The sequence below is a fragment of the Ictidomys tridecemlineatus genome, chromosome 7 (genome assembly GCF_052094955.1).
Source record: "Ictidomys tridecemlineatus isolate mIctTri1 chromosome 7, mIctTri1.hap1, whole genome shotgun sequence".
In the NCBI taxonomy this organism is placed as follows: Eukaryota; Metazoa; Chordata; class Mammalia; order Rodentia; family Sciuridae; genus Ictidomys; species Ictidomys tridecemlineatus.
Genome location: NC_135483.1, coordinates 191,839,838 through 191,857,228, shown reverse-complemented (window position 1 = coordinate 191,857,228; position 17,391 = coordinate 191,839,838). Strand labels below are relative to the sequence as shown.

The following is a 17,391-nucleotide window of genomic DNA, read 5'->3' as shown; positions in this document are numbered from 1 at the left end:
CTATAAACTTTCATCTTAGGACTGCCTTCATGGTGTCCCAGAGATTCTGGTGTGTTGTGTCACTATTCTCATTTGAGTCTAAGAATTTCTAAATATCTTCCTTGATTCCTTCTATCACCCATTCATCATTCAAAAGCGTATTGATCAATCTCCATGTGTTTATACACTTTAGGTAGGATCTGGTCATGTTGATTTCTAATTTCATTCCATTATGAGTTTCCATATTCTTGAGCTCTTGTCTGGTTACTTTCTTAGGAGAGTCTTAAAAATGAGACTGTTGGGTCAAAATATATCCAACATTTATGAAGACATTTTGCAAGCCTGATTTCCAACTAGCATTAATAAATAATATTTACTAATTCTTACCAATACAACTGATCAAAAATGTCTAATAACTAAATTATATTTGATTAACAATGACAGTTAACACACTTTATGCATTGATTGGCTTTTTGACTCATTTCCCCTTCCTCTATAGTGCTCCTTCTCTGTCTCTTAAAAGTCTACTCTCTGGGCGCGGTGGCACACTCCTGTAATTCCAGCAGTTCAGAGGCCGAGGCAGAAGGATCAGGAGTCAAAGCCAGTCCCAGCAATAGCGAGGCGCTAAGCAACTCAGTGAAACCCAGTATCTAAATAAAATACAAAATAGGGCTGGGGATGTGGCTCAGTGAACGAGTGCCCCTGGGTTCAATCCCCAGTATCCCCCTACCCCCAAAAAATTTTCTTTTCTTTTGGCCAAGCCCCAAATTCTAGAGTACACTGGTTTATCATCTCAGGTCACCCTTCTCTGCTATTCTTGTGTCCCTAATTACCTTGTCTGGTCTCACAGCTGCAAATTCCTATGGCTCCCAAATATGTAAGTCTCAAGTTCTGACTCCTTTTCCAAATTCCATCATCTACTTGACATTTCCATACTGGGTTGGCATCCTGTACTTTTCCTTACTTTTTGAGAATCTCAGTTCAAGGGGAAGAGGTGAAGTGAAGCTTCAGGGTTCATATGGATGAGCCAGCCCCTAGCCTCTGCTCCTTTCCCCTCCCCCACCTGGCCTTGGCTGGAGCAGGTCTTGGACAAGAAACGCAGAGAAACTACCTGTCAGTGAAGGCCTAATACATGCCAGGCCATCCTGTTTTCTTTCTTTCTTTTTTTAGTACTGGGAGTTGAACCCAGGGATGATTTACCACTGAGCTACATCCCTAACCCTTTTTATTTTATTCTTGAGATGGGATCTCACTAAGTTACTTTAGGACCTTGTTAATTTGCTGAGCTTGTCCTCAAACTTGTGATCCTCCTGTCTCAGCCTCCCTAGTAGCAGAGATTACAGGCATGCACTACTACCCCTGGCCCTCCTGCTTTCTTTTTTTAATATTTATTTTTTAGTTATAGGTGGACACAATATATTTTATTTTTATGTGGTTCTGGGGATCGAACTCACTGCCTCACGCATGGTAGGCAAGCGCTCCGCCACTGAGCCACAACCCCAGCCCCCTTCTGCTTTTTTTCAGGATTTCATCCAGTGTGTGCGCACAGGAGAGGAAACTGGTTAACAGACTCCACTGTATGTGTGAAAGGTGGTGGCCACACTGAGCCTTCTTCTTTCCTCCTTCCCTAGTGGAGGACAAAGGCTCTGCCTTAGGTGATGGTTAAAGAACCCTGGGTGACCTCCGGCCCCTGGACCTAGGTCTCCACCCTGCTCCCCTGTAGACACAGGTCCCAGGCAGCTGCAGCGCTTCTCTGAGCTGTCTCTGCCCTTGCAGTGGCTGAGGCCAGGGCCAAATGCACTAGAGTTTCAGGAGGTCAAGTACATGATCGGACGTGGCACGGGAGACCTGGGGGGAGTCTCCTCACTATCCATGGGGTTTGGCAGGATGAAGTGTGCTTACTGTTGGGGCTGGTGTTCGAACCAGGTCTCTACATGATCCTGGCCACCAAACTGGCGCTCAAGTAAGTGGGTCCAGATGCTGTGTGACAATGTGTGTCCCCAGGGCTGCCAGGGTCACCTTCCTGACACCAGTACCAATTAGAGATCAATCAGCTACAAACATACAAACAAGGTCCTCCACCAGCAAAGATTACCAAGTGCTGAAGTTTTAGATATTCCAAGCACTTCATAACAATATGTTATTACAAGACTGACAAACTACAGTGTAAACATGATATTTTATATACGGTGGGGGAAAAGGACTTACTTTCTTGTCATATCCATATAATATTGTGATCTAGAACACAACCTACATTATCTCAAAGGAATGCATGTAATTTGCTGAATTTCACAAATGCTCATTGCTCTGTGGTTTTTTATTTATAAAAGTAACACAACTATTATAACCTCTCCTGTTGATGAACACACTGGGCTGTTTCCAGTTTGGAGCTGTTTAAAACTCCACCACTTTGACCAGATCAGTACATGTAGCTTTGGCCACAAAGACCACAGTGTCTCCAGCATTTTTACCCAGCAGAGCGCGGCCACACTGTGGGGTGGCACACCCTGACCCTCCCGGATGCTGCTCCAGTCTCTGGGGTGTGGAACTCCGGCTCCTGCGCTCCTCCAGGGCCTCCCACGGGCGGCCGCTCAGTCCCTGCCATCGAGGGGCTGTAATGGGCCCCGCCTGGTCTCTCTGCTTGGGCTGGACACCTCTCCAGGTGTCTGCTGGCCTTGGAGTCAACCTTCCTGAAGATGCTGGAGGGGACTGAGCGACCCAGGCAGAGCTGATCAGGGGTTGCCAACAAAGGAACAGCAGAGCTTGGAAGAGCGACCAAGGACGGTGGAGAGGCGGCCTTGCAAGGCCTCGGCGCGAACAGCCAACCTGGACGCCAGCACCGGCGGGTGCCAGGACTTCCACTGGTTGCGCGCTGCGGTGGCGGCGGGGTCACGCCATCCCAGAGGACGCGCTACCTTGAACCAGGGGCGGCTGGGGCGCCTGCTGTCGCCGCCCTCTGGAGGCCAAGGCGGCGCGGCGCAGTCCAAGGTGCACGCCTTCCTAGGCTGGTGCCTGGACGACCCGACACGGAGCAGGGCAGACAGCGCCTTGCTCCTCTGGAGGCCTGTGCGTCCAGGGGCTGAGCGGCAAGGAGCCGCAGGAGCCTCAATTCCCTGCCCAGAGAAAGGCGGGACAGAGGAGGGACGAGGAACCTGGGGCTGGGGCGACAGGCCTGCTAGGGCTGGGGTTGGGGATGGCCAGGAAGCTCCGGGGGCCCAGCTCCCAGGGGCCCCCAACCCCCGTGGGCTTGGACCAGCTTCTGTGGGTGCAGGGAGGAGCTTTGTGCCCCTGGGGCTTGTGACAGCCCTCTCTTCGTGCCTTTGGTGCTACTTCACTCTCTGGCATATCTGGCACGTGGATTTCCGACTTCGGACCTAGGGTCCCCAGAATCATGGGGATGGGCTGCGGACTGTGTGCCTCGCCCAGGATGAGGAGAGTGAGAAGGTGCCTGGGCATTGGGATGGGGCTGCAGGGAAGGCTGGGGTCCCAGGAGGGATGGCCTGGGCTAAGCCTGTTCCCAGCCTGAGGAGGCCCCTGTCCTGTGCAGATCCTGGCTGTGGACAGCATTTGCTGAGCCTGTTGGGGGCAGAGGCTGTGGAGCAGAAGGCCCAGGAGATCCTGCAGCTGGAGCAGCTGGGGGCTGCTGGGGCTGGGGCAGGAGCATGGCAGGGCTGGGTCAAGTGTGATCTCCATCCAAGATCACTGTCAGTGTGATGGCCTCTGGTGAATCTGGGCAATATGTACAACAAGGTGACCCTAGGACAGCTGCAGACAATCCATCCCCACCTGAGTGTGGCCAGACCTTGTGTGCAGGCAGGTGTAGGGGCTGAATCTGGGACTCTGTGATCGCCCTCCCCAGGGATGGGTGAGGCTTTCTATAGAGCTGGACTCCTGGTCTTCCTGTCCCATCCCTGCCCCTTTTCCTCTGTGGTCCCCACCCTGTGCCCCCAGCTGCGGTGGAAGTGGCTGCTGGACCTGATCTTCCAGGAGGACTTCTCAGAGGACGAGGAGGTGGTGCTGCTGGCCACAGACTACATGCAGCAGGTGTCCCAGCTCATCTACTCCACGCCACACAGGTGGGGCTGCACATCCCCCACGCCTGGACCCCACGTCCCCCAGCCTCCCCCCTGCCTGCTTCCCCGACCCTGGATCCACCTGCACCTGTGCCTGTGTGCAGGAGCCACTGTGGGGAGGCGGTGGGGAGCCTGGAGCAGGAGTGCAGTCCTGGGTTCTGGTGCTGGAGCTCCCCCTGCCTGTGGAGCTGGGCAGGCTGTGGCTTGCTGAGCTGCAGTCCTCACTGGGGATGCAGGGGCTGGCTGACAGGGTGGCTTCTCTGAGGGAGGGTGTGGCCGCAGTTCTGCTGGCCCAGGGCCAGCTTCCTGGCCTCTGCCCACCTTGGGGAGGAGCAGGGGCTGATCAAGGCCAGCCCTGAGACAGAGAGCCCTGAGTGTCCCCTGTCCACCCCATAGCAAGTCAAGAAAGGGTGCTGGCTGTGACCCCTCAGGGTCAGGGCTGGTCAATAGCAGGACTGTGTCCTGTTGTGCGAGTGGGGCTCAGGACACTTCAGGCTGAGGCCCTGCTTACCAGGACTGACCTGACAGCCCTTCTCTGAGGACAGTGTGGGGACCTGGTCCAGCTCCTGTGTGGGGTCACTTGTGCGACAGGTGGTTCCCTGGGGTGGCCCCCATTCCTGTGCGTCTGGACAGCCCCCTGTTCCACCTTCCCTCAGGATTCTGCACAACTACCTGGTGTGGCGTGTGGTCATGGTCCTGATTGAGCACCTGTCCCCACCTGTGTGAGTTGGCTCAAGAGATGGTGGGCAGTGACAAGTCCCAAGAGCCGGCCTACGGGCCTGGATCTGGCCAACTGCCACTTTGGCATGGCACTTGGTGCCCTCTTTGTACATGAGCATTTCTCAGCTGCCAGCAAAGCCAAAGTCAGGCTGCCTTGGGTTCATGATGGGCATCCAGGTGGTACATGGGATGCCTTCCATGTCTCCCTGTAGCTGGGGATCCAGGCTGAGCTTAGACCTCAGGGCTGGCTCCCTAGACTGATTTGTCACTCAGGTGCTGTCCCCACCAGTGATCTCTTTGCCCACCCTTTTCACCATGCTCAGATTCTTGAGCCTTGGGCACACACTATGTCTCTGCTTGGACTGTTTCCCTGTGTGTAGAGGGAGCAGGGTGAGGGGTGTGGTGCTCCAAGGCCTTGCTCTCCATCTCAACCACCCTTCCACCTGCAGGATGGGCCCCATTCATGGTTTATCTTTCTGAAAATAGCTGGCACTGTGTTGTATAACCGTTTATTGCTTTGTCCTTCCCAGAGGAATGGGGGCCCCGGGAGGGCAGAAACATCTTAGTTCAGAGATCTATACTCAGTTTCCAGATGTCCAGGTAAAGGGTCCAAGGGCCACTCTGGTGGCCTGTCCCACTCCTCCAGCCTAGAGTTGGCTCTGGGGAGGGGTGAGCATGTAGCTGCTGGTTACACAGGACTGCCCCTGTATGCAGTGACAGGGCAAGCCCCATCTGCAGTTTGCTTGGGTGTGGAGGTGGATCAGCGAGATGCAGGGTCTCCTGGCTCCAGGACATGCCTGAGTCTTTGGCATCCCACTGCTGGAGTCTGAGGCCAACAAAGGCACCCGTGGGTCTAGTGGAGTCCTGATCCCTTGCAGGGTGCCTGGTGCCTAACTTGGTCCTTCTCAAAGTATAGGCACAGGAGGGACTGGGTGGCTGAGCTTGCTGTTTTCCTAGGATTTGAGGTTGGAGTTCAAGGGCAACCCAGGGACGGCAGTGGATGTCATTGTCTCAGCCTTGAGGGTACCATAGTGTCCTGACCATGGAGGGTCTGGGGCTGGGATGGGCAGTGCTGCCTGGTTGGAGTCTGCCTTATCCCTCTATCTCTTGGTAAGAGCCAAGGTGGGGGCATCAGGATAGGCAGCCCAGTTTTGGACTGGTAGTGGGGGTGCGGTTGGTGGGAGATGCCAGCTGCAGGGTTCCTTGATGGGTCTCAGAGGGCCAGGTGTCAGGGCGTAATCCTCAGCAACAGCAGCAACCAAAAGGGCTGCAACACTATGGTGGCCCCAGGGCAGTGACCCACAGCACTGCTCTGGCCTGCTGGGGGCGCCAGGCCGCAGGCCTCATAGGGCTCCAGGCAGGCGGCGAAGGCCATGACATGCGCGATGTAGTTCTGCTCCTGCACCCCGTGCACCAGGTGCGCCTGCGGGCCGCGTGCAAACACCGCCACGTCCTCGCCTCCGTGCGTCTCCGACGACAGAGGCACAGCCGCCTGCTGCTTGTAGGTGCGGGCACCTGGCGGGAAGAGGAGTTCAGGGCGGGAGAGTCCCCCTCCACCCCTGTCCCCAGGAAGACGACCCTTCAATGGCCGCACTCACCGCTCTCAACCTCCGTGACTTTGGGTCGGTTGCCAGACTTCAGCACGTAGCCGGGGCCATTGCCATACAGGATGGACGTGTACGACTTGCCGTCCTGGGCCTTGAAGGGGGCCAGCCCTGCGGGGACAGGGGGCACCTGAGCTCACCGCCCTCCCCCGGGGACCCCAGTGTGGCGCACAGGCGCCTTTCGCCTTGTCACCAGCTTACTCCTCCCAAGAACCCACCCCCGGCGCACTGCAGCAACAGCCCCTGTCGCCGTCCCCGCCTACCGAAGATGGAGCTGCCCCGCAGCGTGTAGCCGCCAAAGGAGAAGACGTGCGAGTGGTCGGCGGTGACGAGGGTCAGCGTGTCCTGGTCGCTGGTGAGCTGGCCGGCCTTGTCGATGGCAGAGTCGAACATGACCGCCTCGGTCAGGGCCAGGAAAGCGGTTCCCGCGTGGTGCCCGTGGTCGATGCGGCCCCCTGCGGGAGCCAGTGGGAGGGGCGTGAAGCTCCGCCCCGCCCTCCCTGCCCCGCCCTCCCTGCTGCCCACGTGCCTCGCCCACCTTCCACGAAGAGGTAGAAGCCGCGGGGGTTCCTGCTCAGCAGGCCCAGGGCCACCTCTGTCATCTCCTCCAGGGAGGGGTCCTGCGCTGGATCCCGGTAGATTTCGTATTTTAAGTGTCCAGGTTCGAAGAGGCCTGGGGGACAAGGGACCCAGTGATGAGGGGCTGGCTAGGGAGGGGAGGGGAGGGGAGGGTGATGGCCACAGGCACACAAGCTCCAGTGGGGCCACCTGAGGGGTGCCAGGTCAGGAAGTGGGGGTCATTACCCATGAGGTGCGTCACTGCTGGGTCCTGGGACGCCTGAATGAGCTGCTCGCGGTTCCACACATACCGAGCCCCCTGGAGGGACAGAGCCCACACTCAGCCCACATCCCTGGACCTGCGGCCCTGCCCTGGTCCCGGCCCTGTGAGCCCCATCACCTGGTGCTTTGCCAGCCACTCCTGCACCAGGTTGCGTCCATCCCGCCTGGTTCCATCCTGGGTGGTGTCACTTGGGTACTCAGGGTCTGGGGTGCCCTTGGGAAACATGAACTTTCTGCCCCCTCCGAGGATCACCTGTAGTCAGAGACCCAGGACAGGTGGCCTTGGGGCCTGAGGGGCCTCCAGCCCCCTCCTCACAGACAGCCCCCTGCTGCCCATCAGGTTGTGGGAAGGAGTGTTCTGGGCACTCCATTTAACCCCAAGAGGCCAAGGCAGACCACAGGGTTCAGATGGTTGGAGGCCTGGTACTCCAGCCAGTTTTCAGGCCTGCCCTTTGGTCACACCACTCCCCTTTGCCCTTTGTGCTCACATCAATGTCCATATTGGAGATGAGCTGCATGGCGATGTCCTGGCAGCCCTCCTGCAGCGCCGAGGCTGGCATGTCTGCATCTGAGTACCAGTTGCGGTTCACCGTGTGTGCATATGTGCCAGCTGGCGAGGCATGCTGCACCGTGGTGGTGGTCACCACTCCCACAGACTTCCCTGGAGGTGGCAGAGGTCAGGGTGGGCCACACAAGCCTTCTGGCCTACCCTGGTTCTCACTGGCAGCCCCACACCTACCTGCTTGCTTGGCCCGGTACATCACAGACATGACCTCGTTGCCTCGTGTTGTGTTGCACTGGTCAAAGCGGGCAGCTGCACTCAAACCAATGGTCTTGTAGTTGGCCTTGACCCCACACAGGAAGGCTGTGGCTGTGCCAGCGCTGTCTGGCACCTGTCTGTCCACGTTGTATGTCTGGGGACAGAGACACTCTCCTCTGTGTAACCTTACTCCTTGGCCTAGGCCTGGGGTGGTCCTCACTGCCCTGGACCCCAAACTAAGCCCCATCTCTCCTGGGTCCTTCCCCTGCCACAGCCCCCAGCGCCCTGCTCAGGAGGCCTCACCTTGGACAGAGCCATATATGGGAAGTGGTCCATGGCCAGGGGTGTCTCGGGCCCCAGCTTGCCTTGCTCCTGTCCCTTTAGGATCCTGGTAGCTGTCACTGTGGGCACGCCCATCCCTGAAGGAACAGAGTCCTTCAGGCCTGAGCCCCATGGCTGGCCTGGACCCAGCACTGGCCCTGGGTTCAAGGCCCGTGAGCACCATGGGGTGGACCAGCCTGGCGCACTCACCGTCTCCCAGGAACATAATGAGGTTCTTGGCTGAGGTCTGAATGGGCTTCAGCTTCTTGGCGGCATCCAGGGCCTCTGAGGCTTTCTGGTTCCAGAAGGCTGGACTCTCCTCTTCCACTGGCCAAGGGGAGAGTGCAGCTAGGTCAGCCTGGGCGGTGACCCGTGGGGCAGGGAGAGGGGCTGGGGGAACCTCGTACCTGGGATGACACCATGGGCCAGCTGTAGTCTCAGGCTCAGCAGCAGCAGCAGAAGCACCAGGGCTCCCTGCATGTTTGCGGGTTGGTAGTCGGTGGCAGGCTGGGACACCTAGGTACCAGCTACAGAGCAGGCTCTCTGTGTAGAAGTCAGAAGACAATTTGCCCTTTTAAAGCCTTCTTGTCTCTCTCCCACCCTAATCTCCTCCCCCTGTACTGTGAAAGGCAAACCTGGATAGTGTCAGGGTGTGGCTGAGCTAGCCTGGGGCAGGAGCTGACAGGCAGCTCTCATTTTGGGCCCCAGGTGTGACTTCCATGTAGGGTGGGAGTGGAGGCTGCTTCCCTCTGGGCCAGGAGCTTGGCTTTTGGCCTGGACCACCACCCCGCTGCCCATGCTGCCCTGAGGGACTCAGCACTCCTTTGTCCCTGAGACCCAGCTGGGCCAGGCCTGTTCTGGGTGCTGAAGTGGGGCAGGGCTGGGGGCAGATCACCTGGGCCACAGGCCTGGTTTTGGCTTCCTGATGCCACCAGCCCCATAGATACAATAAATGATGCTGGAAGGGTGGCCTGGCTTCCTGGCCACTGCATCGTGTCTTTGCATGTTTGACTTGGGCAGGTGGGCCTTCAGGAAACTGTTCCCAGGGTGGCTATGTGTGGGAATGGGTGGGGTTGGTGGAACCTCATTCCTGGGCCTTGCCATTATGGCTTTGGGTCAGCAGGTGTGTTGCTTGGGTGTCCACACCTTTGCTTGGGGCAGCAGGTGGGTATGGGGTCAATCCACAGACCAACCAGGCATGAACAGTGGGCAGGCTCCTGCCCTTGAAGTTGACTCCAGTTGTCCCGACCAACAGGACACATTGGCAGGACACATCAGGCAGGACACATCAACGTTGGCAAAGAACCTAGATGGGGAGGAATGAAGGGACAAGGGACAGGAAGGATGACAGCAAGACAGGAGTTCTGTTCAAGCTGCAAACTTTTATTGTTCACACAGGGGTATTTATATGCTGGGGATGGGGAAGCTCTCTAATCAGCAATTGCTGGATGTGGGTGGTAAAACTGCCAGCTGCAAGATGTCTGGTGATCCTGATAACCACAGGATGTTCCAGAGAGATAGGTAGCTGTAGGATGCCACCGGGCAGGATGTCTCCCAGGGGGCTGTCAGGCTATTCTTTGAAGGGGAATTTCCTTCTTGCCCCTGACATCCAGTTTCCCTTGGACAGGTAGAAGGGTCCCTGAGGTGAGTCTGTTTTCAGACGCCCTAGGCACACCCAGAGATGTAGCCTCAGATGAGGACCTAGGAGGTTTCTGAAGCCTCAAGCTTGGTGTAAAAGTATTTCTCAATCCAGCTATCCCACTTTTGCATGTATGTGTGAAGGAATTAGAAGCAGGGACTCAGATTTCTGTACACCAGGTTCAGAGTAGCATGGTCCCCAGTAGCCAAGAAGCAGGTCTCATTACTGAATGAATGAGCCAAATGTGGGCCATGCCCTTCATAGAATATCGTTCAGCCTCAAAAAATGAAGGAGGGCTGGGGCCGTAGCTCAGTGGCAGAGCGCTTGCCTTGCACATGTGAGGCACTGGGTTTGATCCTCAGCACCACATAAAAATTTAAAAATTTTAAAAAATAAAGACAAAACTATTTTAAAAAGTGAAGGAAAGCCTGCGGCAGGCTGGGAGCGGGACCCGAGGGCTGTACACCTGGTGAAGTGCCAGCCTCAAAGTTTGCACTCAGACGGGGTTCCCAGTGGAGTGAGATTCCTGGAGACAAGGGGAAACTGGGCTAGCTTAATGGGGACAGGCTTCAGCTTCCAAGACTAGAAAGTTCTGAGGAGTTACCCAACCCCGTGAATGCACCTCACAGTACTGAGCTTAAAAATGGAGAAGTTTTTTTTTTGTTTTTTTTTGTCCTGGGCTTGTATCAGGGGTTCACTTGATGCTTTGACTGTATCCCTTGTGTCCTTGAAACTTACATGATTTTTTTTCTTTTTTCCATCCTTCTTTTCCCTAAACTTCTCTTCCCTGATCTTCTCCTTTCTGATCTCTCCTCCCTAATCTCATTTTTTCTGAATCACCTCTGCAAAAACCCTGTTCCTGTGGCTACACAGAATCACAGCCTTTGGGACAGGAGTCCCTTGTGTTTCTCCTTTGTTAGCAAAGCCATGAACCTTCTTTTTGCTTTTTCTCAAAACCTTGTCTTCGTTATTGGATTGGCCTCAAGGACTGAGCTTTTGGAAACAGGCTGGGAATCCACCCCAGGGCCTGTGGCAATGGGAGGTGAGTGTTCTGTGTTGAGCTTCATTCCAGCCTCTAAGGTGCTAAATTTCAAGTTCTGTGTTTTTACCACAGTTTAAAATGTTTCCAAAGGAAAAAAATCCATCCTCACGCTCTGCGCTCTGCGTAGTGCACCTGCCTGCAGCGGCCTCCTTCCTCCTCCCATCAGGCCTCACCCCCTGAGTCACAGGCCTGCCTCACTGGCTGTCCCCTTCGTTCCCACATGCCCTCTGCCTCCTGTGAACCAGTTTCCCAAGAAGCTGCATCTCCATTAAAGGACTGCAGGCTGCTTGTCCATGGCTGGGCCACGTGACCCTGAATGGTGGCCTGTTGTGCTGAGAGCCATTAGCCAAGTAGGTATGACAATTTCCTTGCCAGCGTACCCCATGTTGCTTAGAGGAAGGACTCGTGGAAATGGACTTGCCTTGGACATTTGCAGTGACATTGCATGTATGTTTGAGAAAGTTGACCCTGCTCAAGGACCAGGGTGGATCCGGGTTTAAGGAGGATCCTACTGGATTAGGGCGGTTCCAGGTTTAAGGTGTACCCTGCTGGGAATAGGGCATATCCTGCTGCCTCAGGCATGCCCGCTCCTTGAGTTCCTGTTGAGTTCTCCTGGGATTCAGAGAGTATTTTTGGGACACAGAGACAAGTGGAGGTGTGGATTTGGCCCAGAACGTGTGTAGAGTGCTGGTGTGAGTTCGGGAATAAAGAATTGCTATTTGAATCTACAAGGCTGTGAGTGGCTCGTGATTTTGTGCCCAGCCAGACTGTGGCATTTGGTGGTCTGTACGCAGAAAGTCTGAAACTTGGAGGTGAGTAAATTGCTCGCCCCTGAGGGAAGGCGAGAGAATGGGTGACCATTTCAAAAAACAATGTGTTCTTATTTTGATTTATTTTGTTTTTGTTTCAAGCTGCCTATCCCTAGAAATTTCTCAGGCAAACTGGGAAAAATGTTTGGCTAAAGGTTTGAAGTTTGTCAGCCCCGTGGAAGAGAAAATTGATACAACGATTTTTTATTCTGTTTTTGTTTCATTCAGTTTCTGTTTTGTTTTGTGTTATCTTATTGGGTTGCGTTATCTTTATAGTAGATTAGAAATTAGTAAAAAACAAACCGAAAAGGTGTTAAGTAAATTGTTAGAAATTCAGACCATGGAGAAAGACATTTTAGATCAAGCAAAAGAGAAGGTCTCTCGAGCTAGTCAGACAGAGTAAGAAAATTTAAAGGAAAGGGGGTTATTAGGAAAAAGGCCACAACAGGAGGCTATTTCTAACTCCGTTTTATCACCAGAGGGCGTAATTCAACCAACAGCCCCACTGATGGAGACAGCTGAGTGGCCTTCAAACCCCATAGTTGATAAATGGGATCCTGAGACAGGACCTCAAAGATTAGCATGCCCTGTACTTGAACAGGTAGGAGGGCAGCGAATTCACCATGCTTTAGATTTTAAAACAGTGAAGTAGTTAAAGGAGGCTGTAACAACCTATGGTCCCCAAGCTCCCTTCATGGTAAGCATGGTCAAGTCCATTACTAACTTGGACATGACACCAGCAGATTGGGCTAACGTGTAAATCTGTGCTAAATGGAGGACAATATTTGTTATGGAAGGTTGCCAATGAGGAATTTTGCACGGAGACAGCTAAGCAAAATGCAGCAGCCGGTTACCCTCAAAGAAATCTAGATATGTTGTTAGGAAAAGGACCTTATGAGGGTCAACGGCAAGAAATTGAATATGATCCTGCTGTATATGCACAGATTGCTGCAGACGCAGTTAGGGCATGGAAGACTTTACAAGGACATGGAGATTTACAAGGTCAGCTATCTAAGGTAATACAGAGACCAAATGAACCTTACGCTGACTTTGAAGATAGGCTTATTCAAACAGCTGCCAGAATTTTTGGGGTTACAGATCAAGCAATGCCATTAATAAAACAACTGGCTTATGATGAAGCGAATCGTTGCTGCAGAGAGGTTAGACCATGGAGACATGAGGATTTAAATATTATATATATTAAATTATGTAGAGACATTAATGAACAAGGGCAAGTCTTGTCAGCTGCAGTATAACAGGCTTTAGATGCCAGGCCAAAAACATGCTATAATTGTGAACAAACAGGACATTTTAAAAGGAGTTGCCCCATAGGAGGAGGGTTTAACGAAACTAGATATCAAAGGAATAGAATACCGGGTATTTGCCCACGATGCCGTAGAGGGAGACATTGGGCTAATGAATGCCGTTCTCAAACCACCATAGAAGGTACTCCCTTATCAAAAAACGGACAAGGACCAGGTATTTACCCACGATATCGTGGAGAAAGGCATCAGGCTCCATTGCCAAAAAACGGACTGGGGGGCCCAATGCTCCGGGGCCCACAACCACAAATATACGGGGCAGTGGAGGATCCCAGCAACACCATCAGGGTGGTGCCCATGACACATTGTCCATTAAATCCCTCATCAGACAAATCCAAGGGAGTGCAGGGTTGGACATCTGCGCCTCTGCCAGAGCATTACTAACTCCAGAGATGGGAGTTCAAATCATTCCCACAGGAATAAAAGGACCTGTTCCCCAAGGAACAGTAGGCTTTTTATTGGGACGTAGTTCATCTACATTAAAAGGACTTATGATAAGTCCTGGGGTAATTGATCCCGATTATGTAGGTGAAATAAAAATTATAGCTAGTTCTCCAAGAGGTATATCAGTAATTTCACCTGGAGATAGAATAGCACAGTTGTTAATAATACCCAGCCTACATAATAAATTCTCTAGTCGTAGTGTAGAAAGAGGTTCCAGGGGATTAGGCTCCACAGGTGTAGATTGGGCTATGTTGTCTTTAAATTTAGATTCTTGCCCAATGCTAAAACTAAATATTCAAGGACATGAGTTTAATGGGCTACTGGACACAGGTGCTGACCTTAGCATCATATTTCATCAAGAATGGCCAAAACATTAAAAAAAAAACAATTTTAATATCTATAGCTAAAACATGCCAGGTTTAGCATCATATTTCATCAAGAATGGCCATTACAACAAGCCACTCAAATGCTTCAAGGCCTAGGAGTGGCGACTAATCCCCATAGAAGTGCAATGGTCTTAGATTGGAAGGATCCTGAAGGATGTGAAGGAACTATACAGCCATATGTATTGGATCATCTTCCTATAAATTTATGGGGACAAGATGTCCTAGATCAATTAGGTTTGACATTAACAAATAACATCAATCCTAATGTGCCCACTACTAGGGCTAGACAAGGTTTTAAGAAAGAAAAAAGATTAGGAGAACAAGAACAAGGTATAGCAGCGCCAATTCAAATAGATCAAGGAATAAACAGACATGGATTGGATTTTCAGAAAGGGCCACTGAGACAATAAAAATTACTTGAAAATAAGAAAGACCAGTGTGGGTTCCTCAGTGGCCCCTGACTAAAAAAAAGATACAAGTAGCCCATGATCCGGTCAAACAACAATTAGCGGAGGGACATATACAACCTTCTGTATCTCCCCATAATACTCTCATTTTTGTCATCAAAAAGAAATCTGGTAAATGGAGATTATTGCAAGATTTAAGAGCCATTAATAATGAGATGGTTATTATGGGACCTGCTCAATCAGGGATTCCTCAATTGTCCGCTTTGCCAAAAACCTGGCATGTTTTAGCTATAGATATTAAAATTTTTTTTTTAAATTCCAATTCATCCCAAGAATAGTCCAGGTTTTGCATTTACTATCCTTGCACTAAATCATGAAGGTCCTGATCAGAGATATGGATGGAAAGTACTCCCTCAAGGGATGGCTAACAGCCCAACTATGTGTCAAATTTATGTTAACAAAGCAATCCAGCCACTTAGAAATCAAAATCCTGAACTACAAATATTTCACTATATGGATGATATATTATTAGCACATAAAGATAAAAGCACATTGCTGGAATGTTATGCCACACTTACAAACTTATTAAAAAATTATAATCTAGAGATAGGAATAAAAAAAGTACAATTAAATTTTCCAATTAATTATTTAGGAGTTCTATTATCCTCAACCATGGTCCGTCCACCAAAAATTCAAATACGAGTAGATCAACTCAAATCACTTAAAGACTTTCAAAAGTTATTGGGAGACATAAATTGGATAAGGCCTTATCTAGGCATACCAACAGGAGAGTTGGGACCTTTATTTGATATTCCAAAAGGTCCATCAGATCCAAATTCACCCCACATGTTAACGCCTAAAGCAAGAAAGGCATTAAAAATTATTGAAAAATATATGGAAAATATGCATTTGGATAGAATTGATATAAGTTTGCCTTTATTATTTATTGTACTACCAACAAAAAATATTCCTACAGGAGTATTTTGGCAAGAAGGTCCATTATTGTGGATACATTTATCTTATTCTCCTAACACTATTCTTACTAGGTATCCTGAGGCTGTAGGACAATTAATACTCAAAAGAATAAGAGCAGCAAAGGGAGTGTTTGGAATTTCTCCCAATAAAATTATTACTCCATATACTATGAATCAAATTGATGTTAGCTAATGAGTTAAATACTTGGGCAATAATCATGTGTAAGTCTAATGTTTCATTTGATAATCATTTACCATCTAATCCTTTGTTGTCTTTTTGGTCTAAGCATCCTGTAGTTTTTCCTAAAATGACAAGAAAAACACCTATCATGAATGCTCCAAATATATTCACTGATGGGTCTAATAATGGTACCAGCAACAGTAGTTACCCCTGATCAAACTTTTACATTTTTAGTACCCAAACAATCAGCTCAAAAGGTAGAGCTTAATGCAGTTTTACAAGCTTTTGTGATGTTTAAAGATTCTGTATTTAATTTATTTTCTGATAGTCAATATATAGTTAATGCTATTGTATCCCTGAAGATGCTGGTAGGATTTCCCCTTCCTCTACTGTTTTCTCTTTGTTTTCCACTATACAAAGTCTAATCTGGGACAGAAAATATTCATTCTTTATAGGACATATTAGGGCACATACAGGATTGCCTGGAGCCCTTAGTTTGGGCAATGATTTAGCAGATAAAACTACACATGACATACATATTTTCTCTGCACTAGAAGAGGCTCCAAATTTTCATAAAAGGTTTTATGTTAATGCTAATACTTTACAAAAGCGTTTTAAAATAACTAAGGAACAAGCCAGACACATAATAAAACAATGTCAAAATTGTGTGACCTTTTTACCACAAGTTAATCTTGAAGTCAATCCTAGAGGACTGATACCTAACCATATTTGGCAGATGGATGTCACACAATTGACAAAATTTGGAAAATTAAAATATTTACATGTTACAGTTGATACTGCTTCCGGATTTTTGATGTGCTCCCTTCATGCCAGAGAAAAAACTAAAGATGTTATACCTCATTACTTACAAAATTTTGCCACTGTGGGTGTTCCTAACCAGTTAAAAACAGATAATGGTCCTGGTTATACCTCTACCTCTTTTAAACAATTTTGCTCATCATTTGGCATTACTCATATAACAAAAATCCCATACAATCCACAGGGACAAGACATAGTTGAAAGAGCTCATCAAACTATTAAAACGTACTTATTAAAGCAAAAAGAGGGAATTGGAAAGGGGTATATATCTCCCAAAGATAAACTTAAAATAACCCTTTTTACTCTAAACTTTTTAAATTTGGATTCATCAGGACTTAGTGCTGCGGAAAGACATATATATCCCAAAAAATGTACATAAGCCTAAGGTACTTTGGAAAGATATTCTAACAGGACAATGGAAAGGTCCTGACCCAGTGATTGTCTGGAGTCAGGGTTCTGTTTGTGTTTTTCCACAGGGAGACAGCAGCCGATTTGGATTCCAGAGAGATTAACTAAAGCAATTTCTAGAGACCAAAAAGAAGATAATTTGACTCAAATCCATAACAGCTGATATCCAGAGCTCCAGCTTGGCTATTCTTACATCTGTGACAGAGATTAACCAGGATGCTTTTTTCAATATCTATTTTATTATTGCATTTTTCCCACATCATAAAGTTCTATTTTATTTTTTGGAGCTCATACAGACCTAGGTTAATGTTTTTCTGATCAGTTTTATTTTTTGACTGTGGAGTTTTTAAACATTGCAATGGAGATTTCACCTAGGTAAAGCTACAAGGCCTTTACTATTGTCTTATGTGTTGTACGTTTGTGTGCACTCTTGTGTTTTGTGTTGTATGTCTGTGTGTGCGTATGTCCATATATCATATATGAGGAGCGCTCATGAAAAAATGGATCCAAATTATTTTTTTATTCACGTGATTTAAATGTTTTAATTTAAATTAGGTAAACAGCTGTTAAGGATTGTTTTTAAAGGTGGTTAACAGATCTGTTTGTTTACTAATTTAAATTAGGTAAACAGCTGTTAAGGATTGTTTTTAAAGGAGGTTAACA

At 49.7% G+C, this 17,391-nt stretch overlaps 1 protein-coding gene across 1 annotated transcript; it reads right to left on the bottom strand.

Annotated features, from left to right (window-relative positions):
- Positions 1 to 5,265: 5,265 nt before the first annotated feature.
- LOC101974756 (intestinal-type alkaline phosphatase 1) lies at positions 5,266 to 14,668 on the bottom strand. Its single transcript, XM_005326492.3, has 11 exons — positions 8,705 to 14,668; positions 8,508 to 8,624; positions 8,280 to 8,395; positions 7,956 to 8,130; positions 7,705 to 7,877; positions 7,335 to 7,469; positions 7,181 to 7,253; positions 6,915 to 7,049; positions 6,640 to 6,831; positions 6,371 to 6,487; positions 5,266 to 6,287 (listed from the first exon to the last, which is right to left on the bottom strand). Exons 1-11 carry the CDS (start codon positions 8,775 to 8,777, stop codon positions 6,001 to 6,003), a joined length of 1,593 nt encoding a protein of 530 aa, XP_005326549.1. The 5' UTR covers positions 8,778 to 14,668; the 3' UTR covers positions 5,266 to 6,000.
- Between the last annotated feature and the right edge of the window lie 2,723 nt (positions 14,669 to 17,391).

What these genes read in the sequence shown, in the direction of transcription:
- LOC101974756 (XM_005326492.3), bottom strand. Translation starts at nt 8,777, where the DNA reads ATGCAGGGAGCCCTGGTGCTTCTGCTGCTGCTGCTGAGCCTGAGACTA. An exon ending in CATTATGTTCCTGGGAGACG is followed by an intron (nt 8,396 to 8,507) that starts GTGAGTGCGCCA and finishes CTGTTCCTTCAG; the next exon opens with GGATGGGCGTGCCCACAGTG. An exon ending in AGTCACGGAGGTTGAGAGCG is followed by an intron (nt 6,288 to 6,370) that starts GTGAGTGCGGCC and finishes TCTTCCCGCCAG; the next exon opens with GTGCCCGCACCTACAAGCAG.